This window comes from Crinia signifera, chromosome 2 (assembly GCF_055691185.1).
Source record: "Crinia signifera chromosome 2, ASM5569118v1, whole genome shotgun sequence".
Classification (NCBI taxonomy): domain Eukaryota; kingdom Metazoa; phylum Chordata; class Amphibia; order Anura; family Myobatrachidae; genus Crinia; species Crinia signifera.
In genome coordinates, this window is record NC_139218.1 from 26,425,836 (window position 1) to 26,446,635 (window position 20,800).

General features: G+C 43.7%; 1 protein-coding gene across 1 annotated transcript in view; it reads right to left on the minus strand.

The window, feature by feature from the left end:
* LOC146059526 (glutamate receptor ionotropic, kainate 1-like) overlaps positions 1–20,800 on the minus strand; it is a 225,367-nt gene that overhangs the window by 88,614 nt on the left and 115,953 nt on the right. The window contains exons 2-3 of the mRNA XM_083171836.1: positions 19,861–20,028; positions 14,505–14,762 (exon numbers count right to left, since the gene is read on the minus strand). Of these exons, the coding sequence (XP_083027962.1) occupies positions 14,505–14,762; positions 19,861–20,028 (426 nt within the window). The remainder of the gene's footprint in view (positions 1–14,504; positions 14,763–19,860; positions 20,029–20,800) is intronic.

Here is a 20,800-nt window from a genome sequence, read left to right on the forward strand (position 1 = left end):
AAGCAGGCATCAAACAGTTAGTCTCCTATGCAGTTCAGTAAAGCTCGCAGAGCTACTCAGATTTATACAGACAGCGAAGTTCATTCCATGGTTCGGGAATGGCGTATACAGTAGATCTGCAAATCGAGGAAGGTCAGGGATCCGTCCGCAATTCACTCGCAAATTTAACCCTTTGAGTGCCAAGGAAATTTGTCAAAATAGGTGTGAAAATTTCCAAGCAAACATTTGCGTTCGTCATAACATCCTGTAATGTTAACTTACGTAGGAAATGTAATTTTTTTTATATACAACATTTTTTATTTGAATTTATAGAACAAATGTGAGGGACGCCGGAATTTTTAGCGGATATTTTGCGCATCTCTCGCAGAGATGTTGGCACTGAAAGGGTTAAGGCCCATACACACTTGAAGATTTTCATTTCAAAAGACTTTGCCAAAATCTTTGATAGCTATATCTTTCACCAAAGTAGTGCGTACACACTGAGCTATTTTCCCCAAAGAGCGAGAGATTTTCAGGAGGCGAAAGACTTTGCTGAAAATCTTTCATTATAAATGGGCTGGGTTTGAATTCCAAGGGTTCCATATATATACAGTATATCGGTGGCAGTGGGCATATAAATATATTAACATTGGTGGGCAGTGTTGGCACTAATGTATGCATTGCTGGCACAGACCAGCAATATATACGTTACCGCCAACACTGCCCACCAATGTTTATATATTTATATGCCCACTGCCACAAATGTATATTTATTTAAATGACCCCCCCCCCCCCCCATGTGCCCCTGGAGAGACTCGGAGGCCATCACCGCATCACCCTCCAGCCCCTTCCCTCCCTCGGAGAGATGTTTCCGCATAATTTCCCCGTGGAGCAACGCGGCAACCCCCCCCCAGTGGAGTGGGTAAGCGCCAAAGCGCCCTCCCCGCCTGGGGCACCCCGTGCCCTACACTATCCATGGCCGTCCCCAGCAGATAGCGACGCACACAGCTGCCCACCAATGTATTTAAATGCACCAACAATATATTATAATATATCATATAATATATAATATATATTAATATATTATATATATATTAATATATTTTATATATATATATATATATATATATATATATATATATATATATATATATATAGTTGGGCAAAAAAGTATTTAGTCAGCCACCAATTGTGCAAGTTCTCCCACTTAAAAAGATGAGAGAGGCCTGTAATTTTCATCATAGGTATACCTCAACTATGAGAGACAAAATGAGGAAAAAAAATCCAGAAAATGACATTGTCTGATTTTTAAAGAATTTATTTGCAAATTATGGTGGAAAATAAGTATTTGGTCAAAAACAAACAAGCAAGATTTCTTGCTCTCACAGACCTGTAACTTCTTCTGTAAGAGGCTCCTCTGTCCTCCACTCGTTACCTGTATTAATGACACCTGTTTGAACTCTTTATCTATATAAAAGACACCTGTCCAACACTTCAAACAGTCACACTCCAAACTCCACTATGGCCAAGAGCAAAGAGCTGTCAAAGGACACCAGAAACAAAATTGTAGACCTGCACCAGGCTGGGAAGACTGAATCTGCAATAGGTAAGCAGCTTGGTGTGAAGAAATCAACTGTGGGAGCAATTATTAGGAAATGGAAGGCATACAAGACCACTGATAGTCTCCCTCGATCTGGGGCTCCCCGCAAGATCTCACCCCGTGGGGTCAAAATGATCACAAGAACGGTGATCAAAAATCCCAGAACCACACGGGGGGACCTAGTGAATGACCTGCTGAGAGCTGGGACCAAAGTAACAAAGGCTACCATCAGTAACACACTACGCCGCCAGGGACTCAAATCCTGCAGTGCCAGACGTGTCCCCCTGCTAAAGGCAGTACATGTGCAGGCCCGTCTGAAGTTTGCTAGAGAGCATTTGGATGATCCAGAAGAGGATTGGGAGAATGTCATATGGTCAGATGAAACCAAAATAGAACTTTTTGGTAACAACTCTACTCGTCGTGTTTGGAGGAGAAAGAATGCTGAGTTGCATCCAAAGAACACCATACCTACTGTAAAGCATGGGGGTGGAAACATCATGCTTTGGGGCTGTTTTTCTGCAAAGGTACCAGGACGACTGCTCCGTGTAAAGGAAAGAATGAATGGGGCCATGTATCGTCAGATTTTGAGTGAAAACCTCCTTCCATCAGCAAGGGCATTGAAGATGAAACGTGGCTGGGTCTTTCAGCATGACAACGATCCCAAACACACTGCCCGGGTAACAAAGGAGTGGCTTCGTAAGAAGCATTTCAAGGTCCTGGAGTGGCCGAGCCAGTCTCCAGATCTCAACCCCATAGAAAATCTTTGGAGGGAGTTGAAAGTCCGTGTTGCCCAGCGACAGCCCCAAAACATCACTGCTCTAGAGGAGATCTGCATGGAGGAATGGGCCAAAATACCAGCAACAGTTTGTGCAAACCTTGTGAAGACTTACAGAAAACGTTTGACCTCTGTCATTGCCAACAAAGGGTATATAACAAAGTACTGAGATGAACTTTTGTTATTGACCAAATACTTATTTTCCACCATAATTTGCAAATAAATTCTTTAAAAATCAGACAATGTCATTTTCTGGATTTTTTTTCCTCATTTTGTCTCTCATAGTTGAGGTATACCTATGATGAAAATTACAGGCCTCTCTCATCTTTTTAAGTGGGAGAACTTGCACAATTGGTGGCTGACTAAATACTTTTTTGCCCCACTGTATATATATATATATGATGCAGTTAAGATCCCGGTGGTCGATCGACTTCCGGTTTCCGGGTGCATGGAGTGAGTCGCACCTCACTCAGCTCCGCTCCGTGCTCCGATACCTCACCTTTTTACACGGCGTTTTCGCCTCCAGACGACAGAGCAAACTTATTGCCATCCCCCCTCAGTCCCCCGGAACGGAAAATGGACAGAAATTTGTCAGCCCCGCAGCCGCAGCGCTCCCACCAACAGAGCGGGCGCCAGTTCAAGAGAGGACCTGGAACAGACATGGCGCCGGACGGCGACGCTACCTCACTACTCCCAGCCTCTAAGAAATCCTCCTCAGAGAGTCAAGGGGAAGAAGAGGACACTTCTCGACTACTCCAGACCCCCCCGCTGACATATGATGACATGGTCGACGCCATCACCTCCACTATGGCCCCACTTCTGGCAAAGGCGGTGAGTGATATTACTACTCAGTTACAACAGCTAACACACAGAGTAGACACCGCAGAACACAACATTGGCTCACTGTCACATAGCATGGCGAACGCACAGTGCGAAATTAAACGCCTTGAAAAAGAAAACTACTCCATCACTAATAGATTGGAAGAAATCGAAAACCGATCGAGGAGAAATAATTTGCGATTGGTTGGGCTACCTGAAAATGTTAAAGGACAGGCTCTGGAACTATTTGTTAGCCAAACTTTACCTCTACTATTAGGCGTACGGGAAGAATGCGCCACAATGGTAATAGAGCGTGTACATCGCATAGGAGCAACCCCACGCCCAAATGACACCCGCCCAAGGGTTACTATTTTTAAATGCCTAAGCTTTATACACAAAATGGTCTTGTGGAGAGCGTCTAGGAAAGTACCCATTATTAAATGGGAAAGCCACTCACTGAGACTATTTCAAGATTTCTCTGCTGAAGTCACGAAGGCACGAAAAGTGTTTTCGCCGATTTGCACCCAATTGATTACTGAAAAACTGAGATTCGCGCTAATTTATCCTGCTAAACTTAGAATTTTTCTGAAGGACTCACATCTTGATTTTTCAACCCCCGCTGATGTCTCAGAATTCCTGAAAGAAAGTCGACTCCACAAAGAAGACGACATCTCTGACGCCCCCATATCTACCCCTACCAGGAAGCCACTCTGTCCGTGACTAAGAACTGGTTTGAGGAAATAAGAAGCCATTTCTGGCAAAGTTATTACTCCTGTGCTAAACTGTTCATTATGTGAAAGTTATATAATTCAGTGTCTAATCCAGTTTATAGAGTTATAAGATTCCAGTTAACTTTAGACGTCACATCCTACCCCCCCCCCCCTTCGCTTTCCCCTTTCTTTCCATCTCATACCCCCTCCCCCCCCCCCTTTTTCCTTCAGTTGGTGTGGCCTATAAGAAGCTAAGCTCTAGAAATCACACTCTTATCCCACCCCCCCCCCACCCCTCCCCCCCCTACCCCCCCTCTTTCCTTTATACCTATCTTTAACATAGACTCAGTCACACCCTATATACTTACTAGTGAGGCGGAGCCGGAGAGAGCTTTGCTCCGGAAAGTTGATGCTAAACCTAGTAAATTTAGTAGAAATACTATTCTTATTTGTTAGCCGTAAGTGTTGGATCCTAGAAACACTTGTTATTGCTGTGCTGGACACAGCAATAGATTCTATATTTAGTAATGTTAGAAATTGTTGTCCTGTCTCCCCCCCCCTCCTGTGTCTTATCCCTGTCCTCATCTATAAGTTTCCATGTACAGTATATTCCCGATCATCATACTCAGATAAAATGAAAACATGACAGAGTTGAAGGTGGGCTCTATAAATGTGGGAGGGATCAATTCGCCAGCCAAGCGCAGAAAGATCTTAGTTTACTGCAATAAAATAAAGTTGGACATAGTAATGCTCCAGGAATCACATTTAACAGCTCCTGAAGTACAAAAACTCCAAATGCTAGGATGGAAACACCTAGCTAGCGCCACATTTAATTCAAAAGCAAGAGGAGTTGTTATTTTGATCAAACGCAACATACCCCATGAGCTAGTGAAAAGCACAATCGACCCAGAAGGAAGATTTGTAATCTCTCAGGTTATAATACATTCTACTCAGTATACCCTGTGCAATATATATGCACCAACAGTATACAAAAAACAATTTTTTACCAAATTGCTCGGCGAATTGACCCCTCTTATGCATACTAATTTGATACTTTGTGGCGACTTTAATCTGGTTTCTGATATTTATTTAGATAAGTCCTCAAAGACAAAAAAAGCCCCATCCCTCCCCGCTTTAGGTGTCACACAGGTAGCCTCAGCTTTACAGCTAGCAGATATTTGGAGAACATTGAATCCCACTGTCAGGGAATACTCTTGCCTATCTGCTGCCCATCATACATATTCGCGTATAGACTATATGCTCCTCTCAGATAAACTACTATCTAGAGTCACAGCTTCGGAGATGGAACCAATTTTCATATCCGACCATTCCTTACTTTGGTTTAAACTACTCATTAATGAAGAGCCTACCGCGAAATCCATATGGAGATTTCCAAACCACTTATTAGTTTCAGCAGAATTTAAAAACAAGTTAATGGAAGAGTGGGATAATTTCAACACCAGCAACCAGTCGCACGCAACCACAAACCCCCCTTTGTTTTGGCAGACAGCTAAAGCTGTCTTAAGAGGATTTATCCTCTCATATGTAGCCAAGCTAAACAAACAATATTCCGCTACCTTCCTCTTGCTTCAACAAACCCTTTCCATGACAAACTCACAATATAGACAAAACCCCTCTCCAACAAATAAACAGAAATATATACTAGCAAAAACGCACTCTAACGAATACCTACATAACAGAGGCAACAAACAATTATACAACATTAATTATCGTTACCATTGCTTTGCCAACAAATCTGGTAAACTCCTGACAAATATGTTAAATGGTTCTAGATCCACTACTACAGTACACCCATTAAAACTCTCAGATAATACATACACAACATCTAATAAACACATCGCCCAGGTTATGAAAGATTTTTACTCTGACTTATACTCAAATTCAAATACTCCCACCCCCACACCAAACAACGTGGAAGATCCCACTACCCAACTACTGTCTACTATTAGCTTTCCAAAAATTCCAAGAGACTATCTCCCAGCTCTAACTGAACCGATAACAGAGGAGGAGGTGACTGGTGTTATCAGGTCTCTCAAAAAGGGCAAAGCGCCGGGACCGGACGGCTTTGGCAGCAGTTTTTATAAATTAATGCTCCCCCAAATAGTTCTTCCTTTAGTCAGGGCCTTTAACTACATGCTCATCAACAACACCCTACCCCATCACTTCAATTCAGCATATATTAGAACACTACCGAAGCCGGGAAGGGATCTAACGGCTCCGGGATCTTATAGGCCGATTTCTTTATTGAACTCGGACTATAAGATCCTGGCTAAAGTCCTGACAGACAGAATTAAAATTCTCATGCCTATGATCATTCACCCTGATCAGACAGGCTTCATCGCCGGCAGACATTCGGTGATCAATGTCAGAAAGTTGATAACTGCCATTCACCATACTCAGAACAAGTCGGGCCTCCTCCCTCCGGGGATAATTATGTCCATCGATGCGGAGAAGGCCTTCGACCTTGTGAGCTGGTCGCATTTGTATAAGACAATGGAACATTTTGGCTTTCCTATTAAATTTATATCATACATACAACTTTTATATTCTAATCCTACATCTCAGATTATCAGCAACGGCCAAATTTCTGACCACTTCCGCCTATATAAGGGAACTAGACAAGGCTGTCCCCTTTCCCCCCTCCTTTTCGCTATGGCCATTGAGCCACTGGCCCTACTACTCAGACAATCTTCAAACTACCAAGGAATAAAGATCCAAAACTATGAAATGAAAGTCACGTTGTTTGCAGATGACATGATCCTCTATGTCACCAACCCTCTGATTTCTATTCCCACTATAGTCGATATAATACATGAATTCGGGCTTATCTCAGGCTATAAGGTCAACCTAGAAAAATCTGAGCTGTTAATGGTAGGTAACTATACTGCTGATCTGAAATCTTTTCCAATATTTGATAAATTTAAAATAGCCAAATCGCAAATTAAATACTTAGGTGTAATCATTACTGACAAAACAGAAAACTTATACAAAGCAAACTTCACACCCGCTATCACTAAAATAACCTCACTCATGGCATCTTGGAATACTCTGCCCCTTTCACTCTTAGGTAGAACGGCAGCAGTAAAATCTATTATATTCCCTAAACTATTTTATAATGTCCAACTACTTCCTATTTCTTTGAAATATCCTGATCTAATAAAGATAAATAAACATATATCTAAGTTTCTTTGGAGAGGAGGCAGAACTAGGATCGCCTTAAACAAGCTGATGCTGCCTAAGCAGTGTGGCGGGTTAAAAATCCCCGATTTTAAGGCCTATACTACCGCAGTATTCTTTAGGTATGCAGGCGACTGGTTGCTGGAAAAATCGGTATACACTGACTTCCCTCTTGACTGTGCAAATTTTCACCCCTATTCTCCCTCGGCTCTTCTCCATATGGATTTTGCGGATATTCCAAAAGAGATCAAGACAAATATAATGTTCAGAGACACCTTTGTGAACTGGAAGGGACTTCATAAAACACTGAAGTGTGACTCTGGATTTTCCCCTTATATCCCCTTGTGGGGTAACCCCAAATTCCCACCCTCGGTAGGCAACAGTGTTCTCAAGCTCTGGAAACAAAAGGGTCTTTCTATGATCTCCAAAATCTTTGACCCGGGAGGCGAAATATTACCTTTTAGTGATCTATCTCAAACTTATTCTTTACCGCATACGCATTTTTATGTATACCTTCAAGTTAGACACTATGCTCACTCTATTAAACCTTCCCTAAAGTTAACATCAACTCCCCATCCTATACTTAAGCTGCTAATTCTCAGGTCAGAAAGACAATTTAAGATAAATATGCTCTATCCCCTATTGATAGAATCTTCATCCTCCTTTACTTCTCACATCCCTAGTATAATTGCAAAATGGTCCATAGACATCCCTGCCATACAGCATAACTCAGAATACATTATTTCAAACTACTGCCACTACTCCAAGATACTAGAATCAGCCTATTTACAAGAAACACACTTAAAGTTCCTGCTCCGGTTTTATATTTCCCCCGCCCAAAGGAAATACATGGTCTCAGATGATTTGGGTCAATGTTATAAATGTGGTATGGCCAACGCAAAATATATGCATTGTTTCTGGGACTGTTCAAAAATACGCAGATTTTGGAACAAAATTGCTCAATTCATTGAAAGAACAATCCAGATTAGTGTTCCTGTATCGCCGGAAGTGTTCCTGATATTCAAATTTCACAGTTTGGACCCTTTCTCTACTTTTAAACACCATATCCCTTTTCTGGTTGTTATTTTTACAATGGCGAAAAAACTAATCCTACGATACTGGATAAAAAAGTCAGCACCCAACATCCAAGATCTCAAATCAAGACTCCTCCAACTTTTATATTTCGACTTGAAATCTCTGTTACTCCGGGAAAACGCTTCAGTTACCTCATTCTTCAAGAAATGGAACTACTATATTCTCTCGTTGGATGAAACTTCAAGATACACAATTCAACAATATTTCGATACTTCGCTATGGTCAAGGGCCAGCCCCTATCTATCGGCCTCAAATGAGATCTAGACCAGATGATATGCTAACACACGGATATTATCTATAACTATTTGATATTTCTTCTGATTAAAAGAAGAAAAGATTGGAGAAGCGGCTGAAAACTAGGTCGTGACCCCAAGGACACCTGTGAAGGTTTACTTACTTTGATATATAAAAGTAACCGCCACATCTGTCGTTGCTTACTTGTGTTGACCCCCTAATCTATGGATATACACTCTGTTGCTGCCATTATGCTATATATAAATGATAAAGCTATAAGAATACTTATTGTACATTTTGATAGAAGTGGGCAATATACTGTATAAAAGTTCTTCTTCTTTACGGAAAACGCCCCCCCCCCCCTTCCCCCCCCCCCCCTCATGTTCTGTGTTTATGTCTAGTATGTGAATAATGTAGGAATACCATTCTTTAACCCATAAAGCTAAGTTCAATTGTAGATAAGAACTATGCACAAGGAATAAGTCTACATCAAACAGAAGGTCTTATGGGTCACTCAGGAAGCGACCTCAAGAAACCTAACTATCAAAGGAACAGCTGATTCATCTAGATAATCGGTCTAAATTCCATTTCTGTCCTAAGACAAATCCCCTCCTTGTGCATGGTCCTGGAATATATGTTATAAATGTTTTATATGTCCAATATGTGCCTAAGCTCGTTCCAATCCTACATATTCATAATTGACTATGTATATGTATATTCTCTTTATTCTCATCTATTGTTGTTACAAACTCAATTGAAACTCAATAAAAAAAACGTTTTAAAAAAAAAAAAAAAAAAAAAAAGATCCCGGTGGTCGAGATCCCGGCGTTCAGAATCCCGACCGCCGAAATCCCGACATATTCTCCCTTCGGGGGTGTCCACGACACCCCTGGAGGAAGAATAATTTAGTGTGCCGAGCGTAGCGAGCCCGCAAGGGGGGGGGGGGCGATCCACGTCCCCCCCTTGTCGGGATTTCGGCGGTCGGGATTTCGGCGGTCGGGATTCTGAAAGCCGGGATCCCGACCGCCGGGATTCAATACTGAATCCATATATATCCACTTGCTGGCTGGATCCCTAGGAGAGCACATGTCCCTACACTAAAAGGAGTATTCTCAAAATATAAGGAGAATTATCTGAGAGTTTTTTGGCCCATGACAATTAATTCTACGGAAAAAAAGTCTATTATACCATTGAATATGACCCAATACTAATCCTAGGAGAGATTCTACCGCATACTTGTAGATACATTTCTTCTGAAAAATTACATCATACATGGTGCTCATATTTTAATAAGGTTCTATCGTCCAGTAAAAACATTCTTGGGCCATCAACAGAAATCTTTCTATCTGTTTACAATTAAATCTGACCTGATTCTGATGGGTACTAGATACTAGAGTCTATAAAGAGAAAAGATCACAAACCCCTGATGAAGCCTCTTAACGAGGCGAAACGCGTTGGGTATTGATCGCGCTTTATTGAAAAATAAAAGAAAAATTTCTTCAAAAGAACCACCTATGAATTGTATCTAATTATTTTTAATTATTATTTTATTATCACTGTGTATTATATTGTATGGTATGGACATTACTAACCAAGGGCGCTGAAGACACTATTGTGTTGTGTATTGTAGGTATTTTCAGTCCCAGCTAGTAGGGGACTGAGTGTCAACAGCGACCGATTTTATAAATCAAAATTATAAAAATAAATAGCGCAATTTCAGAGATTTTGGGTTGTGATATATATATATATATATATATATATATGTTAAGAAATAACAAGCAGCGGCACTCAGTCGGGATTTCAAAAGTGTATTCAAGTGGTCACAACATGTCCAACGTTTCGGGGATTAAGCGCCCCTTTGTCAAGGTCCAACGTTTCGGGGATTAAGCGCCCCTTTGTCAAGGTGTGGTGACACCTTGACAAAGGGGCGCTTAATCCCCGAAACGTTGGACATGTTGTGACCACTTGAATACACTTTTGAAATCCCGACTGAGTGCCGCTGCTTGTTATTTCTTAACCTCTACAAACTGCCTCCGGAAGGCACCCGGGTATTTGCAAAGAAGTGGGAGTGCCGGACCGAAAACTAATATATATATATATATATATATATATATATATATATATATATATATATATATATATATATATATATATATATATATATATATATTATATTATATTATATTATATATAATATGTGTATATATATATATATATATATGTATATATATAATATGTGTATATATATATATATATGTATATATATAATATGTGTATATATATATATATGTATATATATAATATGTGTATATATATATATATAATATGTATGTATATATATATATATATATATATATATATATATATATATATATATATATTATATAGGTGCATTTAATGAACACATTGGTGGCAGTGGGCACAATAATATAAACATTGGTGGCCAGCAGGGTGTTAGCACGGAGCAGTGCTGTCTGCTCCGTGTGTTTAGCCAGGCTGTGGGCGGGGCTAGCCTTGCCGGGGAGCAGGGCTCTGCAGCAGCAGCAGCAGCATCCATCAAGCCGGCCAGCCAGACGGAGCACAGGGTGAGTATGACAGGCGAGGGGGCGAGGGGGCGAGGGGGCGAGGGGGCGGGGGGCGGTCCGCCGGGCTGAAAGTGGTTAATCTTTCAGCCCGGCAGGCGTACACACACGGCGATGATGGATGGAAAACCATCCATCATCGCCACATCTACTGGTAAAACCAGCAGATGACCCACTTTCCTAGCGATGATGCGGGAGCGCGCATCATCGCTAGTCGGCAATCTCCGGGGCATACACACTGGGCGATTTTCGGACGAAAATCGCTCAAAACGGCTGTTTTGAGCGATTTTCAGCTGAAAATCGTTAAGTGTGTATGGGCCTTTAGACGGGGCAGGTTTTCTTTCTGTCTGTTATCTACTCGCAGGCATCTGCAACTTATAATGGGATTCAGGCTGAATGAAGCCCCTCGCGCGCCTAGATACATTTCTTCTGAAAAATTACATCATACATGGTGCTCATATTTTAATAAGGTTCTATCGTCCAGTAAAAACATTCTTGGGCCATCAACAGAAATCTTTCTATCTGTTTACAATTAAATCTGACCTGATTCTGATGGGTACTAGATACTAGAGTCTATAAAGAGAAAAGATCACAAACCCCTGATGAAGCCTCTTAACGAAGCGAAACGCGTTGGGTATTGATCGCGCTTTATTGAAAAATAAAAGAAAAATTTCTTCAAAAGAACCACCTATGAATTGTATCTAATTATTTTTAATTATTATTTTATTATCACTGTGTATTATATTGTATGGTATGGACATTACTAACCAAGGGCGCTGAAGACACTATTGTGTTGTGTATTGTAGGTATTTTCAGTCCCAGCTAGTAGGGGACTGAGTGTCAACAGCGACCGATTTTATAAATCAAAATTATAAAAATAAATAGCGCAATTTCAGAGATTTTGGGTTGTGATATATATATATATATATATGTTAAGAAATAACAAGCAGCGGCACTCAGTCGGGATTTCAAAAGTGTATTCAAGTGGTCACAACATGTCCAACGTTTCGGGGATTAAGCGCCCCTTTGTCAAGGTCCAACGTTTCGGGGATTAAGCGCCCCTTTGTCAAGGTGTGGTGACACCTTGACAAAGGGGCGCTTAATCCCCGAAACGTTGGACATGTTGTGACCACTTGAATACACTTTTGAAATCCCGACTGAGTGCCGCTGCTTGTTATTTCTTAACCTCTACAAACTGCCTCCGGAAGGCACCCGGGTATTTGCAAAGAAGTGGGAGTGCCGGACCGAAAACTAATATATATATATATATATATATATATATATATATATATATATATATATATATATATATATATATATATATATATATATATATTATATTATATTATATATAATATGTGTATATATATATATATATATATGTATATATATAATATGTGTATATATATATATATATATATATGTATATATATAATATGTGTATATATATATATATATATGTATATATATAATATGTGTATATATATATATATATATAATATGTATGTATATATATATATATATATATATTATATAGGTGCATTTAATGAACACATTGGTGGCAGTGGGCACAATAATATAAACATTGGTGGCCAGCAGGGTGTTAGCACGGAGCAGTGCTGTCTGCTCCGTGTGTTTAGCCAGGCTGTGGGCGGGGCTAGCCTTGCCGGGGAGCAGGGCTCTGCAGCAGCAGCAGCAGCATCCATCAAGCCGGCCAGCCAGACGGAGCACAGGGTGAGTATGACAGGCGAGGGGGCGAGGGGGCGAGAGGGCGAGGGGGCGGGGGGCGGTCCGCCGGGCTGAAAGTGGTTAATCTTTCAGCCCGGCAGGCGTACACACACGGCGATGATGGATGGAAAACCATCCATCATCGCCACATCTACTGGTAAAACCAGCAGATGACCCACTTTCCTAGCGATGATGCGGGAGCGCGCATCATCGCTAGTCGGCAATCTCCGGGGCATACACACTGGGCGATTTTCGGACGAAAATCGCTCAAAACGGCTGTTTTGAGCGATTTTCAGCTGAAAATCGTTAAGTGTGTATGGGCCTTTAGACGGGGCAGGTTTTCTTTCTGTCTGTTATCTACTCGCAGGCATCTGCAACTTATAATGGGATTCAGGCTGAATGAAGCCCCTCGCGCGCCTACTGTAGTATTGAAGTGTTGGTTTGTAGGGTTCCAAAAAATGTAAACTGCTTACATAATAAAGGCATAGACAGAGGAGTGTAATAAACACCGGGCTGCACCCAATCAGGGGGATATGGGGGAATACACCTCCAATGGACCCGGGCTTGATGGCCATTGACCATTGATGAGAACCAGATGATAAAGAGCTGCAAAATGTTTTTCCCAACAAGTGTGAGGCCGAGGAGCCTAGCCCCGCCCACGAAGTTCCACTCTGACTCTTGATTGGCCTGCAGCACACAACACTAAAGGTGACCTACAGTATGTAACATTTCAAGCATTTTGTAGTTGCATGGAATCTCAGAAAGCTTTAGGTGACTGTCTATGCCAGGGTAACACCGTCTGCTGGGTCACAATTCTGAAAGCAGTGCTGGGTTACCAAGTAGGCATCGGCCTCTGGGCCCAGAGCCTTTAAGGGGATTTCACGACAAGGGATCAAAATTATATTGATTTGATCTTAAAATAAAATTACAATCAGTCTTTCTTCAATTATTTCCAAAAGATGGAAAAAGGTCAATCAACTCAAAGAAATAAAAAATGTATATTAAAGACTTTATAGAGAAAATGGTGCATTCCTGTAATGTACCTACAGTATTAACATAAACCATAAACATCAATTTCACATTACATTTTCAGATCGTAGACTGTTGGTTGGTAAGATAAAAAAACGTATTAGAATTCGGGTGTGGATCAATTGGTCACCAGCAAATTGTTAGACAGTCATTAGGTCGACATGCATTTAGGTCGCCATGAAAGAAGGTCAACATGGGTTATGTCGACAGGGACATTAGGTCAACGTGGGTCGACAGTCAAACAGTCGACATGGGGTTTTCACCGTTTTTTTACCCGAATGTCAACACAGTCGACATGGACACAGGTTAAAGTGCCCACGTATTAGGAGATCATTGTCTGTGCACCCCCATGCCCTAGTAGTATCTACCATTTCAAGGGGCCCAGACGATGCCCTTTCCAATGGATTAGCCAAGCCTCTGTCTCAGGTGGCCACACCCCCTATGAAGAAAGGCCACACCCCTAAATATGGGCCCCTACCACTGTATTCCCCAGGTGGGCTCTTCATGCCCCAGACCAGCACTGGATGTGTGCCCACAACCTTGGAAGACTAAAAGCCAGATGTACATATACAGGAGGCAAGATGGCATTTGGGGCACGGACTAGATACCAGTATTTTACTGTATATGCCTCCTTCAACTAGTAGCTAAAGAGAAAGGGAAACAACCGGTTCAGGAACAAAAGCCATGTTTTATATATCAAACTCAGAACTCGGCCCGGTCTTTAACATGACAATAATCAGTATGATGATGGGTACCTGTACTGTCTTCATACACCACTGTAACGATCTTCCAGCTATAATGTAACACCAGGTCCAGCACCGCTCGGCTGATCGCAGCATAGTCCGGGTGGAGGTTGATAAAAAACATGTCTTTATTATCCACTGAGGGGTGTTTCCATCGTGTTTGGATATGGGGAACCTCCAGGGCATTGCTGATAGATTGGACGGCGCTGACTGAGGAGCTGTGTGATGGGCCAAATAATGCCGCCACGCCAAGAGCCAGCTGGTCACAAGCTGAGGAGAAATTAAATAATATAATTAGTTGAGTTAATGCTATATATATATATATATATATATATATATATATACATACATATATATATATACATACACACACACATATACACACTGCGCCCCCTTAATTTGTGAACGTTTGTATGTCCCCTTTAATGGCGGGGGGGGGGGGGGGGGGCGCCCAAAACCTAGTTACGCCACTGGGAAGGGGGTGTGTATTGTTTTGTTTAATTAAAAAGTGGTTACAGAGTAAGATGTACATTGATATTGTGGAGGGTACAGTGACATTTGTGGGTGTGTGGGGGGGGGGGCTGTGTGTGCGTATTGTTTAGGTGTGTGTTTGTGCAATAGTAGTAGGGTGTTTTTGAGTCAGCGGCTCCCCACTGGCGGAGGTCACGACACAGGAAAACAGGAGGCTGGGTAGTGATAGGGGTGTGTGGGCATAAGGGGGACTAAAGAGGAGGGTGGGAGACACTGTGCAGCTTCTGCCAGTGGGAAGGGGTCCAGCATGGCAGCACAGGAGTACAGGACGGTGGCCCTGAGTCAGTGTCTCCTCCTACTGGGTGGGAGTTAGGGTGTGTGAGAGCAGGAGGCTGGGCTATGAGGCATGATAGGGGCATGTGGGCAACACAGCGTCAGCGACTCCCCAGTGGTGGAAGTTACGGTTCAGGAGAGCAGGAAGCTGGGTAGTGATAGGGGTGTGTGGGCATACGGTGGGGGTGGCGCGAATCGCGGGAGGGGGTGGCGTGGTGTGTTGCCGTGAATTGCGGGAGGGGGGGTCGCGGAGGTTGCTGGGGAATCGTGGGAGGGAGGGGGTTGCAGAGGGGTGTGCCGCGAATTGAGGGAGGGGGGTTCGCGGGGTGGGGGGGTGCCGCTAATAGCGGGAGGGGGGGTCACGAGGGGGGGCGGAAATCTCGGGGTGGGGGGGGGGGGGTGCCGCGAATCGCCACAAGAAAAAATAAACACAGAAAGGTCAACACATGTAAATGTTGACATAAGTGTGGCACTTCATTGTGTGTTCATTCGACACATTCATTCAAAAAATGAAAAATAAATCTTCAAAAACTCATGTCAACCTTTTTCATTGTCGACCATAGCCATGTCAGTGTTTTGCTTGTGCCATTTAATCCTGGGGTTGCCGTGAATCGCGGGGTGGAGAGGGGAGTTGGGGGGGAGGGGAGTTGGGGGGTCCGCGAACCGCGGGAGGGGGGGTCGCGGGCGGTGGGGGCAGAATGCAGGAGGGGAGGTAACTATGATGTAACAGTATAATGTGGGCTAGGTGACATGAGGGAGATTGCTAGACTAATGAGGGAGAGGGAGATTGCTGCTATGTCAGGGAGTCTCCTGCAGAATGCAGGAGGGGATGTAACTATGATGTAACAGTGTAATATGGGCTAGGTGACATGAGGGATATTGCTAGACTAATAAGGGAGAGGGAGATTGCTGCTATTTCAGGGAGTCTCCTGCAGAAGGCAGGAGGGGAGGTAACTATGATGTAACAGTGTAATGTGAGCTAGGTGACATGAGGGAGATTGCTAGACTAATGAGGGAGATAGGGAGATCGCTGCTATGTCAGGGAGTCTCCTGCAGAATGCAGGATGGTAGGCAACTATGTGCTTAATAGGGAGTTGACAACAAACTTGCAGAGACATTTGTCCATTCAAATGTTACTTCAACGCTGATGGGTTGCCATGGGCAACTTCTCCACAAAGTCTCCTCTTCAAACTTTTCACTGCTTCATGATAGGATAGGCCTTGTGGTGACAAGAATTTTCTGGGCCCTGGAGTTTTAATGGGTATCCCCAGTCACAAAATACATCACCTAATTAAAGTCATTGTGAAACATATGTTGGAGTGTTTGTGTTCCTATCTAGGGGTGGACTAAGAGACGATAGGCCCATGTGTGGGCTGGGGGCTGGTCCCTTCCCCTCTGGCAGCAGCCACAGCAATTGCAACACTGTAGACTATGGTTTTGTCTCAGAGAATCTACTGTGCATGTGCAGGTCTCCGGGAAAATGGCATCGGCACCTTGTTCCCAGGTTCTCTTCTACTTGCGCAGGTGCAAATCACCAGGAAAATGGCCGCATCAACATTTTCCTAGAGATTTCTGTCTGCAGCACTGGCAGCCACGGGATTCTGGAGGGGTAATTGCAGGGTTGCCGACCCTCCCGGAATTCCCGGGAGTCTCCCGAAAATCGGGTCCCCCTCCCGGCCCCCCGGAAGGGTGGGCAACCCTCCCGGAATCTGGGGGACCCCCCTGAGCCCCCCCGAATCGCGGCATGTAAATGCCGCAATCCGCGGGTCTCAGAGGAGGGGGCGGAGCTAAAATGGCACAATCGCGTCATTTTAGCCCCGCCCCCTCCATGGAGATCAGTCATTTCTTCTATTTCCCGTAATGGGGGCGGGGCTTAATGACGTCACCGTCAAGCCCCGATCGGGTAAGGAAAGTCTCCTCTCCGGGCTTCTCCCGGAGAGGAGCATTAAAAAGTCGGCAACCCTGGGTAATTGTATGTATAGGACTCATATCGTTATATAGATATATATAGATATAGTTAACCCCTGATATGTGAAACAGAATATCTGCCTGAAATTATTTGTTGAAAACAAATTGTGGTCTGTTCTGATTGTGTTCATGCTTACTAATGTTTGGGGAGATTACTAACTGCTTATCAATGCCATCCACAGCATGATTCTGAGTATTTGGCAGGACTTATTACAAGTATCAAAGTATCTCATTCCAGCAAATTGCAGGATAACATATTTTTAATTAGGTAATATAATTTTGAGTGGCGTTGGAATTAAATAACTTGTGGTAATTGTGTCTTATAAGCTAATGTTAAACAATTTATTCAGTGAAATGTCTTAATAAAGGCTATTCTCTATAGAGCACTTGGAACATACCCTCCAACATGGCCCATTCCATTAGGTACAAAATGCTCTGTTCCTGGACTTCCCTGCCAGTGGCAGTTGCAGAGGTGGGGCTCCAACACAGTCCAATATTCTAATAGGGGAGCCACACCTACTGCCACTCCAAACATCACTGTCCTGGACTCACTGGCAGATCATGTGACTCCCCTTTTTGAATAATGGACTATGCTGGAGTTCCACCTCTGTAGCTGCCACTGGCAGGGTAGTCCAGGAACAGAGCATTTTGTACCTAATGGAATGGGTCATGTTGGAAGCTTATGGGGGTGAAACAACTGGGATCTACAGTATGTTCTGGGCTGATTTTATCTATGGACCCCAGTGATGTGCGGTATATCTACCCCTAGTAGCCCGACATAATCAACTCAACAAGAAGCCAGTCACTGACATTTGCTGCAAACACTCCCTCAAAAATGAGTTAGGGTCAACACTATAAACGTTGATACATATATTAGGTCGATCGCTAAAGGGGTTAGGTAGACAATGGGAAGTCGAAAAAGTCGACATGAGTTTTTCACGGTTTTTGTCCTGAATTTTGACGTATGTCGTCATGAACACTATCAGTGTACCGCTGTGATCGCCATGCTTCGGTCAACATCATTAGGTGCAAAAGGATCGGCATGCAAAAAGGTCGACACAAGCATTAGGTCTAGGTCGACAGTGAAAAGGTCGACATAGGGTTTTTCACTGTTTTTTGAGCCGACATGTGCAAACGGGCGGTATTTCATGCCCTGCCATCCACTAGGGCATGGTGGAAGAATAATAGAATAGTGCCCAAAGCATTGCGAGCGCAGCGAGCGATGCGAGGGGATGCGGTGCACTATAAACTGTGTCCTTGTTGACTGTGCCGACATTTGAGTCAAAAACAGTGAAAAACCCATGTCAACCGTTTGACTGTCGACCTAGACACGGTCGACCTAATGCTTGTGTCGACATTTTGCATGTCAACCTTTTTGCTTGTTGTCCTTTTTGCTGTAGACCCAGTGGCATAGCTAAGTTTTGGGCGCCACCCCACCGCCCATGCAAACCCCCCCCCCTAATTTCCCGCAGCCTTACCTATCGCGCTGGTCCCGGGGGCTCCGTTCTTCTGCTGAGGACCACCACAAAATGGCCGACCCCATACAGCAGACAGTTTCAGAGAACTGTGTGCTATATGGGGGCGGCCATTTTGTGGTGGTCCTCAGCAGAAGAACGGAGCCGCCGGGACCAGCGAGATAGGTAAGGCTGCGGGAAATTGGGGGGGGGGGGGGGAGTAACTATAGCACCGCAGCCCCCGGCGCCCCCACATGCACAGCACCCCCCCGCGCGCGGTGGCAGGGGCTGCGGTGCTATAGTTACGCCGCTGTGTAGACCCGTTGTCCCACTTCTGACGGGCATATAGATGGGTATAGCTTGACAGGAGCCTATAACCAGGCAAAAAAACTCAGCGCCGCAGTTGGCACAGCAACTAGTCGGCTCTACTGAAAAGTGGGCGGACTTGAAATTCCTGGGGGTAATAGACGGTCACGCTGCTGAGATTCATATGTCTGCCAGGCTGTGTCTTAGCAGCGCGACCGTTCATTGCCCCCAGGAATTTCATTTTTACCCCATTTGGGGTCATTTACCCCTGTTCCTTGACCACTGCCCTAGTGGACGGTAGGGTATGAAACACCGCCTGATGGCACAAATTGGCTCAAAAAACGTGAAAAACATGTGTCGACTTTTTGACTGTCGACCTCCCCATTGTCAACCTAATGTTTGTGTCGATCTTCTGACCCTGTCAACATTAGCCATGTCGACCCTTTTCATGTGTTGACCAAGCATTGTTGACCTAATGTACAGTATGTCAACCTTCATAGTATTGACCTAGCTACCGTATCCCCTCAAATATCACCTATCCCCCCTGCAGCATTTGCTGCCAGCGGCCTTACTGCTTTCAGTATATTTATGCTAGATTACTAGATTAAAGACTTCGTTCCCACCCCAGAGTCAGATTAAGACACTATGGGGCCCCATGCAATGGGTTTAGGCCCAGTTGTTAGACATGGATGAGGATTTTCCCACTGGCCCTTAGGCAGGCGCTTGGGGTGCCCAATAAATATTTGTGGCTTCCATCGGAATACATATAGCCATACGTTGGAGTCTGGTCATAACAATTCGTAATACGGTCATTGAAATAATTAAGAAAGAATTACCTCTCCTGGATGCTTCAAAGCTGTCAAAGAGGTTGATTCTCTGGATGTCATAGGTGAGTGTGGTGTTGGGCATTAGCGTTTTGTTCCGATTGATATTGGTGACTGCAAACTTGAAGGCCAGCTCTTCAACATTGATTGGCTCGTTTTCCTGCGTCTCAAAAATCCCTCCTGTGGTCAAGAGATAAACAACATGGCTGTCACTGTTACATCCATAACAATAACACAAAGTATTGTACGTCGGAATCCAGTGTCAACGGCAGGAGAGCTTCCGGTAGCCCAGTGTCTATAGGCCGCCATAGCCCATTTCACAAGGAGCCCCCCCCCCCCAACACTTGCTCCTGCTTTGCACACAGACAATTAGCATCAGATAAATTAGATGTTGCTATGCAAAGCCCTCTCTGCAAGAGATGGATTCAGTTGTCACCATGGTGTCACCGGTGGTTAAAGTTGAGAGCATGAAACCATCAACAATGAACCACTGATGGTTCCTACCAATCGATAGCTGTTTTTGCCATGAGGAAAGACAGGCATTGGGCCAATAAGTGAAGAGGTGAGGACAACAGGCCACCTTGGGAAGGACAGCTATTTCGCACCGAAGAGGTGGAAAAACCACCAGGTCTTCACTATCAAACCATTGGTGGTAAACCTGCAATAATTATTATTATGGCTGGTCTCTCTGCTCTCTATCTTATGTCTTCATCTCCTTCATCCACCTCATATACACCAACTATCAAACGAGAACAGAGATCCTCTCTGAAGAGAAAAGTTCAAAAAGGCTGATTGTAGCGATACTCACTGCGATTGTCAACAGGAAGTCTGCAGTGTCTATGGGGGATGGGATTAGCATGCCAGTGGTCGGGATGCTGGCAGCCAAATCCCATCTAGAGGCCACAACATCGGTGCCAGTATCCAGACAACACTGGAAATGACAATGCCAGAA